Source organism: Xiphophorus hellerii, chromosome 13 (genome assembly GCF_003331165.1).
Source record: "Xiphophorus hellerii strain 12219 chromosome 13, Xiphophorus_hellerii-4.1, whole genome shotgun sequence".
In the NCBI taxonomy this organism is placed as follows: domain Eukaryota; kingdom Metazoa; phylum Chordata; class Actinopteri; order Cyprinodontiformes; family Poeciliidae; genus Xiphophorus; species Xiphophorus hellerii.
The window spans coordinates 12,634,853-12,658,225 of record NC_045684.1 but is presented as its reverse complement, the minus strand read 5'-3'; the positions used below and the strand labels follow the sequence as shown (position 1 = coordinate 12,658,225).

The 23,373-nt window shown below is 37.5% G+C and overlaps 2 protein-coding genes across 10 annotated transcripts in view; one reads left to right on the top strand and one right to left on the bottom strand.

Moving 5' to 3' along the window:
* Window positions 1-21,561, top strand: part of LOC116730675 (myocyte-specific enhancer factor 2D homolog) — a 55,145-nt gene extending 33,584 nt beyond the window's left edge. For 2 of the 9 annotated variants that reach the window (XM_032580044.1, XM_032580042.1), the window contains 3 exons: window positions 222-290; window positions 2,012-2,062; window positions 3,713-5,214. In XM_032580044.1, coding sequence (XP_032435935.1) covers window positions 222-290; window positions 2,012-2,062; window positions 3,713-4,124 — 532 coding nt within the window. In that variant the 3' untranslated portion in view covers window positions 4,125-5,214. Of the gene's footprint in view, window positions 1-221; window positions 291-2,011; window positions 2,063-3,712; window positions 5,215-21,548 lie in introns of those variants that run through there. The other 7 variants (XM_032580043.1, XM_032580041.1, XM_032580048.1 and 4 more) reach the window with 5 other exon arrangements.
* tmem79a (transmembrane protein 79a) lies at window positions 14,863-22,391 on the bottom strand. Its single transcript, XM_032580052.1, has 5 exons — window positions 22,232-22,391; window positions 20,662-21,418; window positions 19,048-19,230; window positions 17,654-17,876; window positions 14,863-15,767 (listed from the first exon to the last, which is right to left on the bottom strand). The coding sequence occupies exons 2-5, from the start codon at window positions 21,281-21,283 to the stop codon at window positions 15,575-15,577; spliced, it is 1,221 nt and encodes a 406-aa protein (XP_032435943.1). The 5' UTR covers window positions 21,284-21,418; window positions 22,232-22,391; the 3' UTR covers window positions 14,863-15,574.
* Between the last annotated feature and the right edge of the window lie 982 nt (window positions 22,392-23,373).

Here is a 23,373-nt window from a genome sequence, read left to right as displayed (position 1 = left end):
CAACCGATACGTTTTGTGAAATTGTTGTATCCATGTTCAGTCAGAATTACAATCATTAGATCAGATTAAAGTTTTCCCTTTTTTCCCTTCACAGAATCAAACAGTTTCCTTTGTTTTTTTTTCTCCTTTGGGTTTGAAATATGGGTGACTAAATGTCTCTGAGCGATTTTGGGTTTTGGTCTGGTAGATCCTTGAAGTGTGTCCTCTCCTCTCCTCCACAGCATGTGGGGCGTGGACAAACAGAGCAGCGAGCTGTCTAGCCAAGTGTCCAGTCTGGCTGCCAATCTGAGGTGAACAGCCACCGCTAGTGTGTGTGAAATGTCATGACTTTGTCTGTCAGCCGGGGATTTGGGAGGCTCACTTTGTATTTGGACGGATCCAGCCTCTAAAGCAGCAGAGCAGGAGATTCTAACGGGGCAAGAAAATCGTTTTAAGATGAGAAAATTAAATGGGTTTAATTTATCTTCTTTTGAAATTTGTAAAAGTTGAAGGTTTTCACATTTTGCCAAATTACTGCAAATTGGTGACTTCAATACATGGTGGTGGCAGCATCATGCTGTGAGGATACATAAGCAGAGATGGGGTGACTGGAGTAGGGGTGGGCATTTATCGTATCGTTTATAATTTATTGTGAATATTTTCTCTTAATTATTTTTGATTTATTATCTCAATAAATTAAAATTTTTTTAAAACATCAATAAATATCAGTAAATTTGAAAATATGATTAAATGCACTTACTGTGTGCAGTTTAGTGATATAAATCAAGTTTTCTAAGTAAGTGGCGTCACAAAGTAGCGTTTCTCAAACAGGAATGTTCTTAAAGAGCAGTATTTGTGTTTATGGCGCAATTAATGCTTTTCCATGCGGTCAAGCAGTTGCCTACGTCTGAATGTAGCCAATAATTGACCAAAGGTTGTCAATAACATGTTAAAGGCTTAATATTGTAAATTAGGGGTGTCCAAACTGTGGCCCGAGGGCCATTTTATGGCCTTCTGGAGGATTTTGGGCGGTCCCCCCGAGTTACATTTTGGAATAGAGTAAACCTGGCATGCAACCAGACATGTTTTCATCTTTTAGGGAATTTTTTTTTTTACATAAGTAATTTCTTCTTAAAAAAATATTAGGTAGAAAAAGTAAATTCCCATTTACAAACATCAACCGAATTTTTCTCAAAAGCAAATCTTACTTCTAAAATAAGAAAACAATCAACCCTAAAAATATAGAAACTCTGAGCCTGCCTGAAAACCAAATCATGTAATTCTTTTTAAATGTTTTTTTATCGACAGTTAGGACTGAAACGATTAATCGGATTAATTGTGATTAATCGCTTATTGAAATAATCGATTAATTGTTAACTGGAGCATACAGACTGAAAAAGATGCCATTTGGTGAAAAAAAACAAAACATATTCAGTAATTAAACCAAAATTGTACAAAAAATATTTATATTTCCATTTAAGATTAAAACACTTTTAACCAAAACTCAAGTTCAATAGTTCAGAATTACTAAAGGAATGCTATGTTATTATAAAATGTTTATTTTCTCATTTAAAGGTTTATTTTTATCTCTGTGTATTTCTAATATTGTATGAAAAACAATTAAGTGGTTAAGTGAAAAATTAGTAGAATGTACCATTGTTTTATCCAAATAATCAATTAATTGTCAGAATAATAGATTTCAATATTTAGTTGATTTTAATTAAAATTACATTTTTAATTTATTATCGAGCAAAAAAGTCAGTTTTGAAAATGTGAAAAATATAAACAAAACATAACGTTTGGACAGCACTGATGTAAAAATTGCATCCAGACAGAAAACCCAGAACATGTACGATCTTATTGTGTCTGCTTCCGACTAAGATCTGTGTTTGCGGCGCTCAGAGAAACGCCGCCGTCGCTGCGGTGAATCCAAACTTGCCTGCCATAATGTTTCACACTTTTCTCCTCACATGCCTCTAATCCACCTGTTCCCTTTCGGTTTGGGCTCCAACATGTCGTTTTCTCCCCACAGCGTTGGCTCTCCGTCCAACCTGCTCTTGGGTAGAGATGAGTGGTTGGGCCGGTACTGTATCACACTTCCTATTTCCTGTGTGTCTTGTGACTGCTTTTTGGCTGCCGCCCCCTTCCCCTCTCTTTAAGCATGCCTGCTGTCAAACAGGAAAGCGGTGTAGCTGTGGTTTCCACCATGTTTTCTAACCAGATTATTATTTTCTTCACATCCTTGCTGACTCACTGCGAACCACCCCCTCACACACCAATCATTTCATGCTTCTGTTGGTGGTTTTGAGCTGCTGTTGGGGACCTTACTTTGCTTTTAAAGGCTCAAAGATGGCCGCCGGTGAATAACTGATTGTGGCTTTTCCTTGTTGGTGCCGTTCTGTAATGTTCTGTCCCGACACAATGGTCTTCTGGGGATCTAATCGTTCACTTTTTGTCACGTTGCTAATTACTGTTGCAGCCTTACAAAAGTTTTCACTCCCCTTGAGGTTTTTCATGCTTTTGTCATTTTACAACCATAAATATTGATGGATTTCATTGCAGGATTTTCACATATTCTGGAAAACTGTGGAGACTGAGTTTAGTTTTTAAGCCTGGAAAATAATGGAAAATCCACTATGAATAGAAAAAAATATTTTCTGTCCTATTTTGGTCGTTCCTTTGTAATACACTTGTCTCCTGTCTTGTATACTTTGTCTCCTTTCTTTCTTCCTTTTTTGTGTACTTCAATGTGTCCTTTCTTCATTGACACTCTTTCCTCTCTCTCTAGCTTTCTTTCTCTTCTTTCCTTATTATTTGACAATTTGCTTCCTTTTATAATTTCTCATCTTCCTTTCTTCCTGTCTTGTCTCTTATTTCTTACATTCTTGCTTCCTTCTATCCTTGTGTACTTTCATATGTCCTACCTTTTTCCTTTCCTTGCATACTTTCTTGTCTCCTTACCCTTTTTTTCCTCATATTCTTCTACACCTCTCTTCCTTGCATTATTTCTTATCTCCCTTACTTCCTGTCTTAATTGCATACTTTACTGTCTTTTTCCTTCCTTGTGTACTTTTTTCTCTTGCATTTCTTTCCTCTTGTCCTTTTTGACACCTTTCTTTTTTAATTTCTCGTCTACTTCCGTCTCTCCTACCTTTTTTCTTTCCTTGTATACGTTCTTGTACCTTATTTTTTTCCTTTCTTGCACTTTCTTGTCTTACTTTTCCTCCTTGACTTTCTTCCTCTCTGTTTGTGCTTTTCCTCTCTTCAATCCTAGTTTGTTCCTTATCATTTAAAATACGTTTTATTTATAAATTTATTATAAATAAATTTACAGTCTGGTGTGTAAATTAAACACTGCGGATTGGGAACTCTGGAAGTTAGGTATTGAAAAACTGGAGTTTTTACATAATAATGTACAAGAATCTTGTTTTTGTGATGTGATGGATCAACATGTTGCAGTTCATACCTGAAGTTGAAGGAAAATAATGCATGATTTAATGTTTTAATTTAAAAAAACAACAAACTTTTACTTTTCACTTCAGTTATTTGCTCCTTTGTGTTGCTCCATCTCATGAAATTCAATAAAACATTGAAGTCTGTGGTTGTAAACTGACCAAATCTGGAGAAGCTAAAAGATTGCAGAATGATTTTTATCATGAGGGACGGTCCGTGGTTTCGTTTTTGCTCTGCCTCTCATCCTCCATCTTGTTTTCTTCCCTCTGACCCGTTCCAGGCCGGCGACCCACATACCTCAAGGCGCCATGCTGACAGTCAACACCAGCTCCAGCGTGAGCATCAAGTCGGAGCCGGTCTCGCCCGGCCGGGACCGGAGCACCCCGTGTCCTCCCCCCGCTCCGCCTCAGTCCACCACGCTGTCCTCCACGTCCGGAGGCGCCATCTTGACGGCGCCGCCTCAGTACCCCAGCTCGCTGCTCTGCCTGGAGCCGCCGACGGGCCGCTCGCCCGCAGACAGCGTCAGCAGCAACACCAGCTCCTTCGAGGGCAGCGACCGCGACGATGCCAGCGCCGCCGGTGGCGGCGGCGGTACCGGAGGCGGCGCCACCGAGCTCCTCAGGGTGTCGAACGAACCGGATCAGGACGGAGGAAACGTAAAACGCATGAGATTGGACGCCTGGGTCACATAAAAGCCGCCTCTCGTCGCCCAGAGGAAGTTCTGACTTGTAAACACTTACCTTCATTATTAGCCCCCCACGACCCTTTGACCCCACCACTCCACTGCCATGTGACACTATCACCACACGTCTGCACCTGTCCTGCATTACACGCCGCCATCTTGAACTCACAGGGCTTCGCCAAAAACTGACTGGTTTGGATGTCTGAGCTCAGCTGGATTCGGGTTTTCAAGGCCTTGAACGTATTTCTGTCGTGATTTCTGAGGCGTTTGACCTTTTTTTTATGCAATTCGACGCAACCACAGAACATTTTTCACGTGGTTTCTCAGTGACCTTCTTCTACTCGCGCAGAGGAGCGTGGATCGGTGGCTCCTCAGCGTTACGGGACGCCTGCTGCATGACTCGTCACTTCCTGCTCCTGCAATCCCGCGTGCTGTCCATTTTTTCCCCGTGATTTCGCCTGGAGACGTTTGAAGGCTGCTGGGAAATGTTTGACCGGACGCTTTAGGTACGGGGTTCCTCCACTGCCTGGAAAAGTCTGGAATTTGACTTCAGGATTTTCCAGGTCTGGGAAAACAAGAGCTTGGAAAAAAATCTACATTTCCTCCCAATTTATCCTTTGTGTTTCCAACTCTGTTGTCTTTCATTATTTGTGTCCTACTTCCTTTCCTGGTGTCCTTTCTTTGTCCAACTTTCTTTTTAGTATCCTACAAAATTTTCTAGTGTCCTTCTGTTTATTGTCCAAATTCATTTTCAACTTTTCTTTCCTTGTCTCCTATTTTCCTTTCCTAGTGTTTTCTCCCTCACTTGTGTCCTACTTCCTCTCCTAATGTCCCTGCTCTCTAGAATCCTACTTCCTTTACTACAATCCTTCCTCTTTGTCTCCTATTTTCCTTTGCTAGTGTTTCTCCCCTCCCTTGTGTCCTATTTCCTCTCCTACTATCTCTCCTCCGTAGAGTCCTATTACCGTATTTTCCACACTATAAGGTGCATAGAATAGACTCTACAGTAGAGGCTGGGGTTACGTTATGCATCCATTAGATGGAACTGCACTAAAGGGAATGTCAACAAAATAATCAGATAGGTCAGTCAAACTTTATTAATAGATTACAAACCAATGTTCTGAAAACTCCGTTCCTTCCCAAAATGAATAAACAGCTGTTTTATTATTTTCCCCGAGGTAAAGTAAGTGACGTGGTATTTTTGTGACACAGTTTATCTTTTAACAATAGCAAAGTATAACATATAGTGGAGGGAAACTTTTCCTCGATTCAATAAACACGTAAAAAACAGTCTGATACTGTTACGGTAAATCAAACGTTAGTGCAATCACAATATATATCCACTTCTGCACCATTGATTCGTTCATGTTAAATTCTCTCGCTGCTGCTCTATTCCCGTGCTCTACTGCGTGACTGATCACCTTGAGCTTAAACTCTGCGTCGTAAGCGTGTCTCTTCATAGGAGCCATTTTGGGGTCCTTACACAAAACCCAGCGTGCACCGCGTGCTTCTTCTTCTACGGGGGAAAATGAAGTCGGCGGCTGCTTACCGTAGTTGCGAGACCTGTTGTGGCTCAATATTGGTCCATATATAAGGCGCACCGGATTATAAGGCGCACTCTCGGCTTTTGAGAAAATTGAAGGTTTTTAGGTGCCCCTTATAGTGCGGAAAATACGGTACCTTTTCTACAATCCATCCTTCCGTACTTCCTTCTTCCTTTCCTTCTGTCCCTACATCCTTGTGTCTTACTTCCTTTTTTTGTTCTGCTTCCTAGTGTCTTTCCTTCTTTGTATCCTTCCTTCTGGACATTCCTTCATTGTGTCCTACCTCCCTTCCAAGTGTCCTTCTTTCCTATCATTCTTGTGTCCTTTTCTTTTGTTCAAGTTTCTCCCCGTCCTCCCTTCTTTCCATCTTTCCTTCCCTATTTAAATCCCTCCGTCAGTAGAAATGTCTCCCTCAGATAAATTTAATATCGATGCTCGATATGAAAATTTGGGCCGATATCAATAATGCTGTTTAGGCCGATAACCGATATATATATTTCTCTACTGTTTTGATACCTTTGGGAGGGAAAAAACTACCAGAAACAAACGGCAACAAGATGGAAATAAATATCGGTTGTTTCATTTATCGGCCCGATACGTTAGAGTCCAAAGGACCGGGAGTTCTGGTGTGGGATTTTTCCATGGAGATGTGAAGGAACCCTGTTGGTAGGAAGAGCCTCCAGAAACGGGGCGGAGTCGAGCGCCGGCGTCGGCTCTTCTTCTTCTTCTTCTAAACAAAACCAGACGCCAAACGTCTCCCTCGGTGCGGAGACGCGGCAGACTTTGGGAGCTCCTCCATCCTTAGGAACTTTAACGAGAATCTTTTAGTTTTCTTTAGTATTTGGTTCTTCAGAGTCCAAGTGTTCTTTATCTGTTGGTATTTTAAACATGTTTCGCAGGTCCGTTAGTCGTCCAGAGGTAGAAATTCAGACTTTGTATTAAACATAAACAATAAAAAAAATAGGAAGAAAAAAAAAAATCACTCCTTATACAAAAGCTTTGATGTCCTCTTTAGCTCTCTATATCCCTCCATAGCCGTGTTTGGAAAAGTGAAAGGAAAAAAGACTTTTTCTATATTTCTACCGCTTCGAGTCGGCGACAAAGTGAAATAGCTTTTTGGCTTCAACCACGTGTCTGTACATAATGAGTATATTTGCATAGACTTTGCTAGGTATCCCTAAAAACAAGCAATGTGTTGATTCTCAGTGGATCTGTCCGCATATATGAGTGTGACTTTGATATGTTTCTGGAGCCGCGGTGCAGGGGGCGGGGCTAGTTTCAGTAACCCTCCATTTTCTTCTAGTGTTGATGGCGTGCGCACTTTGTCTCACAGAGGCCTGCTTGGTTGTGGTGTCATCATTACTGTCCTGCCACACATCTTTAAAAACCCACAAATGAAGGTAAATCGTACACCGTGATGTAAACTCTTTATTACTATTCTTGTTAGAATTATCATTATCATTATTATTATTATTATTAGGACACTGCCATTCACTTATATTGTAGCTATGGAGATGAAATACACTTTGAATTGAGTGTACCATGTAAAAATGTTTTCCACTTTAAGCAGACGCAGATGATGCCGGCTTTCCTCTTTGCAGATTGGTTTCAAGTTTTCTGTTTTTCTGTCATTTCAAGTGTGGGCCCAGGTGGAGTAGAAAGCTTGCTAACGAACCTATTATGTTTTTATCTGCCCCGATAAGGAATTAAGTTGTTAATATTTCCCCTAAAATCAGGTTGGAGCTCTGGACTTTAAGAAATATTTGATGAGCAGCTTCTTTGTCATGGTTTTGGCCCAAAAATACAAAATATTTACAGTCAGATTCTCCAAAGATGCATAAATTAGGCTTTTTCTGTTCTGAAGAAAACCAGAGCTGAAACGATTAATCGGATTAATCGTGATAAATAGATTATTGGAACAATCGTCAGCCTGTTTAGTAATTGATTAATAATTAACAGGAGTATACAAATTCAAAAGGAAAAGTGTTATTTGCTGAAAGAAAGATACAGTCAGAGCAGAAAACTGCAAAAATATCAACTTTTTTTTTTTTTTTAAAAAAAGCTAAAGGAATGCTGTTATTTCACTTCAGGTAATAAAATGTTTATTTTCTTTTTTTAAAAAATGTAATTATTTATTTGAATCTTTTACAATATTTCTAATATTTTATTTTTTATAAAAGGCTGAAGTGGTAAAGAATGTGTCCATTCTTCCATCTGATTAATTGTCAAAATAATCGTTTAATCACCAGAATATTTGATTAATCGAAACGATCGTTAGCTGCAGCTCTAAATAAAATCTGTCGTTTTCAAACAAAAATTATCCTCATTTGTAGCACGTGTCCCTGATTTTGATCAAATAAGAAAAGAAGCATTAACTTGTTAAATAGTGAGAATCTTCACTTTGAATGCACTTAATGAACAAAAAGTCAGGATTCAACCTGCTAATCAAAGGAAAAACTGGACAATTCCAGCCTCTGGTTTTGCTGATTTATCACTAGACTATTGCATTTTTACTCAATGCTTTTATTATAAAGTGACCCATTAAATACATAATGAACTCAAGTCTTACCATTTCTCTTGGTAATTATGACTTTGTTTTCATTTCCTTTTTGAGCTGCAATAAAACAAAAAAGGAGCAGCACAAGACAAGTTGTGTTGCTCAGTAATCATCTTAAATTATTAGTAAACATTTCAGATATCCGTCTGATAATTGATCCACGTTTGCATCCAGCTGACGATGATTTTCTGTAATAATCAGAAAATTGCTTCTTATTTTGTTTGTGCTGTGAATTAGGATTTCTCGACAGGATGCAACAAGAGATAATTATCCACGTTTATTAGAATCTCAGTTGAGACAAAAATTAAAAGTAAATTGTCACCAGTGTACTTCATAATTACTGGCACCCCTGATAATGATGCCTTAAAAAACTAGTTCTAGTTTAACAACGGACTCTAGCAGCAGAGGCCCGCAGCATCACGGATCCTCTAAAGTCTGTTTTTGTGTTAGATTGAAATTCTGATCCTGCTGGGGTTTTCAATTCAATTCAAATTCAAAAGCACTTCATTGATACCCAGTGGAAATTAAATAAAATTTAATCAATCTGACCAAAGAAGCGAGTTCCAGAATGTTTATGTTTGTGATAGTAGGAAATAAAATGACTTTTTCCCAAACTTTTAAGCATATAAACACAGTTTAATCTGGACTCTTTTGATTTGAATTACTCCTCCTAACAGCGAACTTGTTTGTAGTTTTAACTTTAATTGTTTCTCTGACTTTAGTTAAGGGTAAGTTGAGGAGAGTAGCTAATTTCTTTAGCGTTTTTCTAGCCGTACATAAATGCCGTTTTAAGGAGTTTCTAGGTAAAGTCGGTTATGAATAAATTCTCTCCAAAGGTTGAAGCTGCTGCAGCAATAAGTCGTTTTTCACGCATCTTTAGCGGGGGTGCTAGTAGATGTGAAGACGCTGGAAGTCGTAATCGGTGTGAAACGAGTTTGTGACTCTGAAAGCCCAACACAATCGCTAACAACCAGTTAGGAACAAAAGCATAAATTTATTTATTTTTCTGTTTTTAGCAGCTCATCTGGCTCCAGAAGCCCCTGCCCCCCCCTCCTCATTCTCACATCTTGAGTTTATTTGCTCTTCATTTTTGTAGGATGTTTTGACAAACAGGCAAAAGCTTTTCAGACTTTCCCCTCTGAACTCTGATTCTCTGCTGGTGGTGCTCTGACATTTCGCCGATTTTTCTCCTTTTTTCTCTCAGACATGCAAAGAAATGTCCCAGTGTAGAGACAATCTTATATGAGGAAACCTGCACCCCTGTTACCTGTTGTGTATAATGTTTTTTAGAAACTCACTATTTTTGGATTAATTTGTGCTGGTGACAGTTCAGACGTCTGTTTATTATGATGATGATGATGATATTCTGGAGCTTTTATTTTATGGCTATATTTTTGTGTAGGATAGCTGTTTTCGTTCCACCTCTTTTTAATCTTCCTTATCATAAACATATAGTACTGGTTTCCTTTTTTTGTTTTGGAACAACTTGCTGAAAATTGCACGATCAGTTCTTGTGGTATTAGCAAATGCAACGAAGGAAATACCAGTTAAATGCTGCAGTTTTAATTAAGATATATAGAATATATTTATAAAACGGGAAACAAGAGAAATTAGTCATTCATGGAATAAAAAACAAAACATGTAAATGCATGGGACACAGGTAACAGCTAAGCTTATGTTACGTACAGTAATGATAAGGACATGCATCATAAATGAGTTAAAACAGCTCAGAATAATGTAGCATATGAAATACTAAAGATGAAATTTATAGCTAATATATTGTGTCGAGCTGGTCTGCTTTGGGTTTTATTGTAAAGAAGATATTTCTTTTTTTTGTTGTTCTTTTTTGTTTTTGAGAATGATATACAGTTTGTGTATATTTTCATATACAAAGTATGCACTGATATGTTATTAAAATTCTATACCGCTTTTACAAAAAAAGTGTTTGTTGTACCAAAGTATCCAAGTCCCTTGAAACCTTTATCCTTTTTGCGTATGTTTTACCGTATTTTATATATTAAATAGACAAACTGAGTGAAATGACACCGAATCTGTGTGTTTTATTTTCTGGTCTCGGTAGAAAGTGTTGCAGCGCTTTTTATCTTCGGCTGTTTTTCACGGTTTTGGTGAGAACCGCCGCGCTAAATTTAGCTGGTTTCTCGTGACCTTGTTTGGCTCTCGGCAGCAACAGCAGAAACTGATGAAGCGATTAGCGCTGTGGAGCTGGAAGATGCTGCTCATCATGTCGGCTCGCTAAGTTTTTGTCTAGAAATATAAATCCAGGGTTTCTACGCCGTCTTTTTTCCCAGGTCTGGATTAATCTAGGAAAAGAAACTATTTGGATTTCCAAACTTTTTTCCCCTCACCTCCAACTACAATTCAAGAACAAATTAGGACAAAGCTAGGATTTTCAAATCAAAATCTACTCACAAAAATGTTAAATGTAATAGAAGTGATCATCTACTCCGAGATTTTTATTTTCCTTCTGTTGTCATGGTAACTGAGGCCACATCTACTCATTGACTTAAACTCTACAGTTCAACCTGGTGCACCCAAGTCCGCGTCTGTATCTACTGTATTAAAACTTTGTTAAACACGTCAAATGAAGACTGACCTAAATCCTGTCTTTATTTTTCAGTTTTCTTCAATGCAATAATATCCAAACTGTATGCCTTTCATTTAATAAGGAAAAAAACGTTTGAAGTTTTGGATCTACAATCCTGTTTCTGCAAAAACAAATTGATTATTTCTTTAATTAAAATAGTTCATGCTTAATTTATTGTTGAGTATGTAGATATGTCTTCTTTGCAGAAGAAGACAGCATGGCTTTCTACTGGCGGCGGCTGGTCGTTCATCCAGCAGGCTGCCGAGTTTTTCAGTTAAAAATGTTTAAAATTGACATGAAATTTGAAAATATCACTTGATAATTATGTGTTATTGAAAGACTGGAAAATTAACACCCAACCAACTAAGAAAGTCTTAAAAAATGCTAACATTTTTTTTAAAACTTAAAAAAAAAAAAAAAAGCAATGCTAAGCCTGGTGGGGGCACAAGTAAAGCCTGGTGGCCCGCCAGGCTTATAATACACTGGAGGAAACCCTGACAGAATTTTCTGGGGTAGCCAGCATTTTTTCATTTTTTAAGAGGATGATGGTCTCCTTACGCCCCCCTCTTAGGGTTGCCACTGGTTTTATTTTATTTTCTCACATAAACTATTTTAAATTGACTAAATTTCCTACAATAAGAAAATTTTTTGCAACTAAATTAGTTTTTTTCTGCTCTTTAAGGTGTTTTTGCACCAAAAAAAAGCTGCTCAAGTTAAATTCAGGTCGTCTGGTTTACCATGTACGCCCATATCCTTCCTATGGTGTTAGGGTCCCTACGGACCCGTTTTGAGTTTTAGCATGCATAAAAGTACTTCATACATTTGTTTTTTGCGTTGAAACTTTTTGACTTTGTCAGGGACTTCCATTTAAACAAAGTAAAATCTTTTTTTTTTTTTTTACTAAATTATAAAGTGCTCTGGTGAAAAAAATGACTTTTGTGGTGTTCGGGTCATTTGTGACCCGGTTAAAATTTTCAATTATAAAACAATAAAAAATGCCAAAAATTAAATCATGAACACACAATCAACCAACAGCCCCTTCCTCCAACCACTTGAGCTTCATTTAGGGGCTTTTCTCTTTGCCTTTTTGTGAGAACAAACAAAGGGAGACATATCCAGGCTTGTCAAGCCATTTGAGTGTAGAGGTGGTGACTTGCAGAGTACACATCTCCAATTCACAGGATGCAACAATGAGGAGAAGATTCACTGTAAATTAAGCTTTGGATCACATCTTTGCTGCAAATTAGGCAGAGGACACACAGGATTTTAGCGATGGAGATGAGCAAGCCTCTGAGAACGAAGATGATGTGGAGTACCAATTGGAAGAAACAGACACAACTGATCAGTCTGAAGAGGAAGTCACTGGTGCTGAAGCTGCTCCTGCTGAATCATTCCAATCCAAACATGGTAACATCTGTTGGAGCACAGTTCCTCCTGATTAGCATGGAAGGACAGCTGCTGCAAACATCATCAAAATGACCCCTGGGGTCACGAGGTTTGCTGTGACAAGAGTAAGTGACATCAAGACTTGCTTTGATCTTTTTTTGCCATTGTCACTAAAAAAAGTCATAGTTGCTATGACAAACCTTGAGGGGAAAAAAGTCCATGGCAACAAGTGGAAAGACATTGATGAGACGTACCTGGATGCCTACATTGGTGTTCTCCTCCTTGCTGGAGTTTACAGATCCAGCAATGAGGCAACTGAGAGTCTCTGGGATGCATCAACGGGCAGAAATATTTTCCGGGCAACAATGTCTCTCTGGACTTTTCAGATGATCTCAAGAGTCCTCAGATTTGACAATCGAGACACCAGAGCAAAATCTGACAAGCTTGCTCCCATCAGGGATGTTTGGGAGAGATGGGTGCAACTCCTTCCACTGATGTTCAACCCAGGGCCAGAGGTTTTGCCCTTTTCTTGAAGTAAATATATACGGGTCCAAAATGACCCGAAACACCATAGATGTTACTATATTTGATAATATTAAAATTAAAATCTTTTTTTTTGTTGAACATTTAAGAAATGTGTTTTAATATCTCTCAGTTACACTCAGGTAACAGAAAAACTGATTATTTTGTTGCCTTCTTCTCTTAAGGTTAATTTGACCACTTTTTAGACATTGAAAACGAGGGGTATGCTGTTAAAACAAAGGCCCAGGGGGCCACAAAAAAATATTAAAACCAATCTTTTCATGGATGAGGGAGCCCAACCAGCTAAACAAGAGTTAAGAAAAACATTGGATGATAAAAGATTGTTTTTAGGGTATTTTATGGCTGATTTAATACACGGGTCCAAAATGACCCGCTAACACTATAGATGGCAGCAGAAAGCTAACACCAGAGGAAGGATATATGGGCGTCTGTCTGCCTGTTTTCTAAGTTTTGCCCCTAAAGAATTAAAATGTAAACATTTCTTCGCCTCCAAACGGAGCAGAGCGCCGTTTAACGACACCAGACGGGCCAAGTTCCCAATGAACACATTATGTGGACCTAAAATGGTGTTTGGCATTTTAATATTAATAAACATTCACTGGAGTTACATAAAAGTTTTAATGGTCGAGTTAAAGAGCTTCTGTTTACCAGAGTTGTTTTTCTATAACATGTTTAATCATCTGAGTGCAGTTGTTGAGGGTTTATTGGAGTTGCTGCTCAAGTCATGACATGTCTTACTGTGGAAAACCATTTGCTGTAAAAACACCCTGATGAAGAGACAGAAAAAAAGATTACACTGAAATAAGAGAACATTTGGTATCTTTTCATAATCAATTAATGCCAACTTTGCTTAAATTGTGCTTAAAGTATTTAGATTTTTTAATTTTGTAACTTAATTATAGTACATAAATCAATGGGATTTAATATATGGGAACATAAAATTTAATTTGTTGTAATAATTGTCCAGAGTCAGTTATAGTAGTGTGTTGGCATGTGTTACATTTTCAAAATACTTTTAGAGACTCAAAGATCTGAGTTACTGAGAGCTGATTTTTTTTTAACTCAACAGAGTCACAGTCCACATAGACATAAAAAACAAAAACATGATGATAAAAAACTGAGTTCAGGTTTCAGCAGGATTATGTTGGTTAAAAATGGATGTCATTTCTAAACTTACACTGATTTAGAGTAAATTTAACACCAAAAACATTACAGAGTATTTTGTATTTTGCACAAAACAGATTACAGGTTGTTGGAGATAAATATTGATTTCCAGTATTTATGCGTCATTTAGGATTGGCTGCAGATAATTTAATCTGGAAGCCATTGAAGCTTCGTTTTGGGTTTTTAACATTAAATCTGTCTGTACAAGACGGACGATCCAATAACTAGCAATTTATTCTTCATTGTCAGCTTTATGTATCATAAAACGTCAATGAACCGAATTACTGAATGAAATATTGATCCCGTCTGCTTCACATCATTCTAGAAAAAAAACTAGTTTTATTTTTATTTTTTAGCAGATTATGTTGTAAACAAGAAGCTTTGATCTGGGAAACAGGGATTTAACTTTCATTTAATGATTTACATTAAAAACAGCAGTGTGGAAAAATAAAAAACACATTAATTTAAAAACAAAAATATAACATTTTGTGAAAAATAAAAATGACTATAAAATACAATTTTTTTATATATATATTTTGTGCTTTGAAGGATTGAGGGGAAATCTGTGAAAACAATTTGTTTTATGAATCCAACTTGTTTTGCAAAACATTTAAACAGAAATAAAAACAAAAATACAAACTTCACTTTTAAATGTAAAAACATGAAAGGGAACAACTGTTATCGGTTACGATCGAAACCAAAGATTTACAATGATTTTATTCAATAAAAGTTTAGAAATGTTGAATTTTTTTTTCTTTAATAGATGAACCGAATTGTTAGAATTTACGCTGGACTATTTGATAAAACTTCACATTTTTCTCTTTTTAAATTAAACATTCCTCCCACTTGCTCTTTTCTAACTTGAAGCTGATATTTTATGTTTTTATTAATCAAAACTGACATTATTTCAGCATCAAGTTGATTAAAAATAGACTCATTAAATCCAGAGTTCTCACACTTATTTAATTCAAGTCTCATTTTAAAGTCTACAACCAGCCAGTTGCTTGTTTTTTTTAGGTTTGGATTTATAGATTAAGAACATTTTTTACTTGCATTTGTTCATTTAAGTGAATATAAAATAAAAAAGAGGTACATGTTATAAATTGGCTTTAATTGCACGTTGTTACTAAGGTTTCATTCAAACGCAGACTGACAGCTTATCTGAGCCAAACAAAACAAACTTAATGTCTTTAATAGCAGATAATTGGCACATAATAAGTAAACACTTTAGAAAATGCTGAGAAAACATGCAAGTTTGGTTGCATATAATAACTAACTATATAACGACAGGCAGGGTGATATAAAGGTTAATACAGGAATGAATAGTGAACACTATAATCCTTAGGATTTTAACTAAATCAGACGTATTTGTAGATATTTAGTGAGAGAACAGAAGATTTATTTGGCTTCTAACCCAGTAAATTCAGTGGTTTTATTTACAGAGTCATTACAGATTTCCAAACTAAGCTTGTTTGGTTGGTTTTCCGTTGTAAACAAACAGCTTAACTCGCCACACGTTCATCGCAGAGACATAAAAGTCTAAATCAGACTCAAACTGATTAAACATATAAAAGGTGTCTGTGTGATTTGCCTGAGTGAGTCATGTTTCCTGAGGTTCCTGAAGGTGCTGTAGCTGCTTTTCTCACTATGTTTTTTAGACCTTAATACCACCAGCTCAGCTTGGGCGGAGGATCGGTGGCGGGCGGCGCCACGTCGAACACGGAGCCCGGCCCGACCGCCGTGCAGACGTAGTAGATGTTGGCGCCCAGCATCACCAGGACGGGGAGGAAGGAGAAGCCGAAGCCGAAGGCCCTGATGCTGCTGCCCAGAACGAGGCAGACCCAGTAGATCAGCCTGCAGAGAGACGAGGATCCATCAGAACCACGTGTAGCAACAACAGGAGAAATATCAGAACAGAACCTCTACAGAGAGACGAGGATCCATCAGAACCACGTGTAGCAACAACAGGAGAAATATCAGAACAGAACCTCTACAGAGAAACCAGAAAACTGAGTCCAGGCTGAAAAATGTCTTCTGGCATTTCTTCAAATTATAGAGTGAATGAATAAATGGATAGAGAGTGAGTGAATGAATGAATGAATGAATGAATGAATGAATGAATGAATGAATGAATGAATGAATGAATGAATGGATGGATGGATGGATGGATGGATGGATGAATGGATGGACAGACGGATGAATGAATGGATGGATGGATGGATGGAAAGATGGATGGTTAAACGGTTGGTTGGTTAAATGGATGAATGTTGGTTAAACAGACTGATGTTGGATGTTGGTTAAACGGTTGGTTGGTTAAACAGATGGATGTTGGTTAAACGGATGGATGTTGGTTAAACGGATGGATGTTGGTTAAACGGATGGATGTTGGTTAAACGGATGGATGTTGGTTAAACGGATGGATGTTGGCTGGTTGGATGAACAGATTCTCTGACTGAATTGTTGATTCTTTACAAGTAAATAAAAACATCACATTGTCTTTTCTGATTGTCAGACGTGTTTTTAAACAAAATTACCTGAAAGACGAACTAAGAAGTAGCAGAAAATGAACATAAATCCCTCCAGCAACTGCAACTTTCAACCAGGTTGAGCAACAGATCAAACTGGTTCAGATGGTAAAGCTGCAAGTAGCAACTTGTGTTTCCTGCTGAATCACTGCTGGTTTCATGAACCAGGTTAGGGTTAGTACATTTCCTCCCGTGTTTATCAAGAAAAACAAACACATTGTTGAGTCTTACTGGCGGCTGAACGTACAGGAAGTTTATAGTTACAAAAGGAAGTGTGTTGCTGGAAGGTTTTTAGATAATGATTCATCGATCGGTTGAAGGCAGACAAACGAAACATGAACGTTTTTCCAAGACAAAGATATGGAGTCGCTTTTCTGAGACAGAGTGAGAAATCTAAGCATCTGGATGATCAACGGACAACTATGAAAAAATATTGTTTTAAAGGTGACTATTATAGTTCCTAGAACAGGTTGGGGTAGGCCTGTGGGAGACGTGAAACATGTTTATTACATTTCTTACAGAATATTATTCTTAGATAATGAGGTTTTAATCTGCTCAGTTCTTTCTGAATTATCTATTTTAGAGCATCTTGTCACTTTAAATACAAATAATCTGCTGCTGGCCACGCCTCCCAAAATTCAACTTTTACCAAATGAAAATGGCTGCAACAGTTCTGCAATTATATGACTGTACAACTTTGAAAAGCAGAAGTGGAGCCTCCTGCACAACCAACAAGAATGCAGTAAGTGGTTTCTAAACACTTGCTGCAACAAAAAAAAAAAAAAAAGATTTGTCTTTTCCAGAAGTCATTGTACGGCACATACAGAGGTAAAACCAGCTGACCAAACGTGCTGGAGCCTTGCTCAGGTAGCTAGGTGACGGGTGGAACTCTGCTGGGGTAGCTAGGTGACGGGTGGAACTCTGCTGGGGTTGCTAGGTGACGGGTGGAACTCTGCTGGGGTTGCTAGGTGCCGGGTAGTGCCTGCTGATTTGTGACATTACATTCAGGAGGTTTTTGAAACAGCTCTTTTGCTGGACACCAAAACATTTTGACTTATTGCCAAATTTTGACTTATTGTTTTTGTTTTTTTTAAACACTTGGGCTGGAAGTACGAAAACGTACAAAATGTGAGTTTTACATAACAGGCTCCCTTTAAAAACAACAATCAGCACAACAATAAAATCCTTTTTTATCCGTTTTGTGTAAACACCTACCTGCCAAAAACAAATATGATGGTGAGCAGCGGCACCAGCTTAAGAAGGTCCTGGCTGATGTAGGTTGCCATGACGGCAAGCTGCAGGAAGTAGAAGAGGAAGAGAGACAGCGATTCGTTGACGTAGTGCCTGTGAACCATCACTTCCTTGTCCACCAGATTCCCCTGATAGAGCGGCTTCAGGGCGCTGAAGCGCAGCCGGGCGATTCCCTGGACCAACACGCCTGCGCACACACACACATGCACACACACACACGTTACTGGAAATCAGAGCAGAAATCACACAACATATGGGAACTGTGAGGTCTTGCTAGCGCTGAAATGATTAATTACTAACTGGAGTATACAGACTTCAACAACACAGAGCAGAAATTAATTAAAAAATGTACAAAAAACATAAAAAATTTGCATTTAAGATGAAAAACATAAAAATGTCCTACCCAGAAGTCAAGTCACAGTTTTAGTTTCACTTGGTTAAAATTTTGTAAATAAATCTCCTGTTAACCACCTTTTACTATCCAATTATTAATGAGTTTATCCCAACAAAAATAACCAACAGATCAGTCCTACACTTTATTAGAAAGCAGGAAGGTTGAGCTTTTCACATGTTAGACATATTTATTAGCTGCAGGAACATCTTTGACTACAAATGAACAAACAGACACTAAAAAAATCCTGTTATTGCCACGTCTCTGTTTAAACAATCACTTATAATATTACATTTTTCCAAAAAGACAAATGTTAAGAATTAGAAAACAAGGACCGCCATAATTGGAAAAATTTACTCATTGAACACATTTCAGTAGATTCTCACTTACATTATAAATAACATAATTATCTTATGTATTATGATTGTTTCTGTTTCTTCCTTTTTTCTCTCTTTTTTGTCTTTTTCCTGTATTATTCTTTACATCCCAGGTATTTCCTTTACATAATGCACCAAACTGCACTTGGAAACTTTTTAACTCCAGTAATTTATCCATTACATGTTTATATTTACCTGCATCTTACAGAAAATTTATTGATTTATTAATATTGTCACTATTATTACTTGATTGTTGTCGTTTTAATTTCTTTACATGCCGATAAAGTCAGAGTTAATTTAGTTCAGCATCACTGCTCACACACTCATTAATGTTCATTCATTTACTCAAAGTACTTTTTGTTTTTTCACTAATGTAATGTACCGTTGCAATGTTCAATAACTATAAAAAAAACAAGAAATGCTAAGAAAATGTTTTCTTATGTAACTTATTTGTTTATCTGCATTAACGTATTTCTAATATTGTACAAAAAGGGCCTAAAAATTAGCAGAATGTGTCAACATTTTTATTCAATTGATCAAACGATTAATCGTTTACTAAAATAATCGTTAGTTCCCGCCGTCGGTCTTACCCAGGGTGATGGGGATGATGGCGAAAAATGAGCAGCGGAGTGTGTAGAGCACTCTGTAGGGGGCGCTGTCGAGCTTGGGTGGGTCAAAGGGGAGCAGCGAATATCCACCCCACACCAGCAGGGGGAAGCAGAACCCTGCGGCCAACGTGGCTAACCCCAGCTGCAGCTTCTCGCTGCACACATCTGAGGACGAGACGCAGTCAGAGGTTGTCAGAGAGGAGAAATAAATAATAATAAAAGATCAAAACTGAAGTTAACAGTTCACAATATTGGTTTAACTATTAATAAATGTATTTTTTGATCAGAAAAGAACAAGTAAACTCCATGGAGAAAGACGTAGAGAGCATGTGGTCCATGTCCTCCTGGGTTTTCACCCACAGTCACTTCTCTACTTAAAACCCAAATATAAATTTAATTAATTTCAATAATAATGTCTTACTGCCTTATGATGAAGTGAAATCTTTTAAACTGACTGGTGGTCAGATTTCAAACCAAATAAACTTTTCACTTATCAAACTGATATTTTTTAACTCGGCCACGACTTTAATGCTTTCATTTTGATTAGAGATTTTAACACGTTAAACATTTTAACACAATAAATCGCTCTTTATTTTTCCTTGTACCTGTGGGGGTAAATTTCTGCTTTAAAAACACAGTCTGATGGAAAACTGTAAAAGAATATTGTTTTGTACAAGTTGTGCAAAAACGAGTTGGTCAATCAGCAAATATATTCAAGTATAAAATATCATCTCAGTCCTAAATATGTCGCAGCAGCAAAGATAAAATATATTTGTTGTTGAGCTCATTTGTATATTTAATCAATTATTTAGCAGCAAAAATGGGGTTTGAATTGAAAATACGGCTGCAACTAACAATTATTTTAGTAATCAATTATTCTAACTTGCAACATTCTGGAGGTTTTAAATTTAACCACACAAACATTTTTTAATGTAACATTAGAAATACATTAAAAGTTGTATCCAATCAAAAATGTTATTCTTTTTTTTTTTTAAATAAGAAAAACATTTATAACATCGCATTCTTTTTGTGGGTTGATCATTTGTAGCAAAGGACGAAAAGATATTTTAACATCTACATGTGAACGGCTCAGAACTTTATGCTTATAAAGTTCAGCGCTAATCTGTTGATTATTTTTTGGATTAATAACTGGATAGCAACATATATTTAATATGAGAGGTTTTATATATAAATTTGAGCTTTATGAAACTAAAACTTTGCCTCTACAGGAGTTTTGGGTAGAACATTTTTACAGACAAGAGTTTTTTTATACATTAAAAGCAAAATGTTTTTATTTTTTGTACAGTTTTGGCTTAATTACTGCTCTGAGTTTGTTGCTCTTCTTTCAAATGTCTATTTATGACTCCAGTTAGCAATTAATCGATTACTAAATTAGTTGACGATTATATCAGTAATCGATTAATCGGATTAATCGTTTTGACACTAGTTGAAAATGCTGATTATTTTCACTTTTAGTCGAGTCTCAGCGCTGATTTTAACAGAAATTGACCAATTTAAGTATTGACTAATTTCTCTAGATGTGTTTGGAAGTCGATCAGTTACATTTGATTCTAATAAACTGGGTTTTTCACTCACAATACTTGTCGTCCTGATCTTCCCACTCGGGGTAAAACTGTGCGGCGGGGTCGTGCTCCATGTTCAGCTCCTCCTCTTCCTCCCTGAAGTACCGCTCTTCTTCAGGAAGCTCCCTGGTGGTGGGACACACGATCGTGACATGTGGAGTGAAACCCGTAGAAGGTTTCTCAGACATCCACCCCTCTTCCTCCTCGTCCTCATCATCGGCCAGTGAGCCGTCTCCTTTGTCGTCCCTCCACCTCTCACCCTCAGGCATGCTCTCCCTCCACTTCGCTTTGCTCCTCACATCTCCGTCCGCTTGGCTTCGTTCCTCTGACAAGTCCTGACTCAACCCAGAGTCTTTCTCCTCGGGCCCTAAGACATCATCGTCCTGCTCCAGCAGCAGCCTCCTGTGTTTGTCTCCAGGCCAGGGTAAAGTGGACGGCTCAAAATGAGCAGATCTCGCCATTTCTTCTTCTTCTTCCTCCTCCTCCTCATCTGTGCTCTCCTTCAGCTCCTCTGCGCTGGTGTCACTGTCTTCTTGTTTTCCACCTTCTGTTATTTTAGGTTTTCCATTTGAACCATCACGTGGAAAAACCACCACATCATTTAAATCCACGACCAACCCTTCCTGAGCAGCCATTCTGAAACTGTATATTTTGATTTATTTACTGATTTCTAGCCGATATCCAGTTGAATTATAAAGATCCTCAGTGTTTGTAGCAACTCCTTTTGCTCAAGGAAGCCATTTTCAGACACAGCAATCCTGGAAATGTCCCTGTGAAGACAAGAACAACGACATGCCGTTTTATCCTAACAACCAAAGTTCAATCATGGGTGTGTTGCTCGATGTGGCTGATCCTGTCCCCACACAGGACGATCCAGTTTACATAGTAGGTTTCTGTTAGGGCAGTTTTGATTTCACAGGCAGTCAAAAGGTTTTTCTACGAAATGTCACTGGATTTGTGCAGAATTATAAAGAAACTAGTGGAGGGGGGAAAATAGGGCAGATTTATTATCTATTATTCGATAACAATATACTAAATTCAACACAGTGAATTTTGGCTGAATGTATGTTTACTTTAATTAGGGATGAGTCATTTGGAGTCAAAATAATCATCATTAAATCAGTTGTTTTGTACTTAGCAACAATAATAACGCTAATAATAATAAAAATAAACAAGTATACAGTTTCGTACAGGCAATAAATCGTCACCTATTTTTTTATTACTATTTAACTCCTTCAGCCTTAAACACCCATCCATCCATTTTCTAACACCCTTGTCCCCAGTTGGGTCTGGAGGTGCTGGTTCCGATCTCCAGCTAAGGTTCCGGGCGAGAGGCGGGTTCGTCCCACCAACTGCGCCACTGTGCAGCCCTCAGCCTTAACCATAAAACTGCTGGTTTTCGTTTAAAACAGATTAAAAAGATATTATAATTTAAGTTAAAACAACGTATAGCAGTAATGCATGTTACACCTTGTATGTGATCTGTAGCTAGCGCTGTTTAGCTACGAAGGAATGTAGTTTAGCTCAACTTGTTTAGCGGCTACATAACGACTTTAAACGACACAAAAATAAAAAAATCAAACCTGAATGTTTCCGCCAACCCGGTTTTAATCGACCCACGTCGCCAAAACCTTCGTCAACCTTGGGATTTTGTTGAAAGTTCTGTCGTTTTGCGATCCAGTTTTTATGCTAGGAGTTACCTGTCAGGTGGAGGAAAGTTGTTTTTCCTCAAAGATTGTTCATTGTTAGGAGAGGAATCACTCCGCCGGAGATCCCGGTTCCCAAAAAACGTCCACCGTAACGGTCGACTTTATCGCATTTATCCCGCAGTGTTGGATGGATAAATAAATAAATAAAATACATTCCTAAATAAATTAATGTTTAAAGAAAGAAAAATTATTTGAACCCGTTTGTATATTATAGTATTTTATTTATTTATTTATTTATTTATTTTCTTGTACTTCTCTTTAGTTTCATCCCAAACTTACAGATAAATCACATTCCAAATTACGTTCAACAGTCATTCAGTTTTGGTCTTGGCGATTTTTACATATTCAGAAATAATGACAGCAAAGAGAAAAAAATGTATTACATGTAAAAAAAAAATAAAAAAAAACGGGGGGAAAGCTGTTTAGTAATCAGAATGCAGCTATAATTGCACTTTAATTAAACACACATTACAAAGAAGACAAAAAAGACAGACGACACTTACTTTTTTAAAGAAGAACATGAAATTTTTAGGTCAAGATATTAAACCCACTCACTCAATGTGAAAATGCATTTTTGTCATTATTAAAAACATAATTTTATGATTACATTTCTATAAAAAAAATAAAGCTTGGCATCACATTATAATTTAAAATAAAATAACCGGAGGATGGCTGTTCATTTGTGGGAGGAGTTTAAGAATAATCAGAGTTTTGTTTTGGTTTTTTTTAGAAAAGGTGGAGCTGCTGGAGAACAGAACGTCTGGATTCAACTGAACTGAACCGGTCACTCTAAATGAGTCGAATTTGTGACTCATGATTCATTTGCTGGCCGTATCAGTCACATTCCTAGATATTTCACCTTTGAAATATCTAGGAATGTGAAATATCTATTTCTAACAAACGTTTGTTAGAAGCTAAAACTTTGAAGTTTTTCTCAGTGAACCTGAGTTTGAATTTCTTTCCGCATCATGTGCAGGTGTTGAGCAGCAGGTATGTGTGGCTTTTCCGCCATGTTT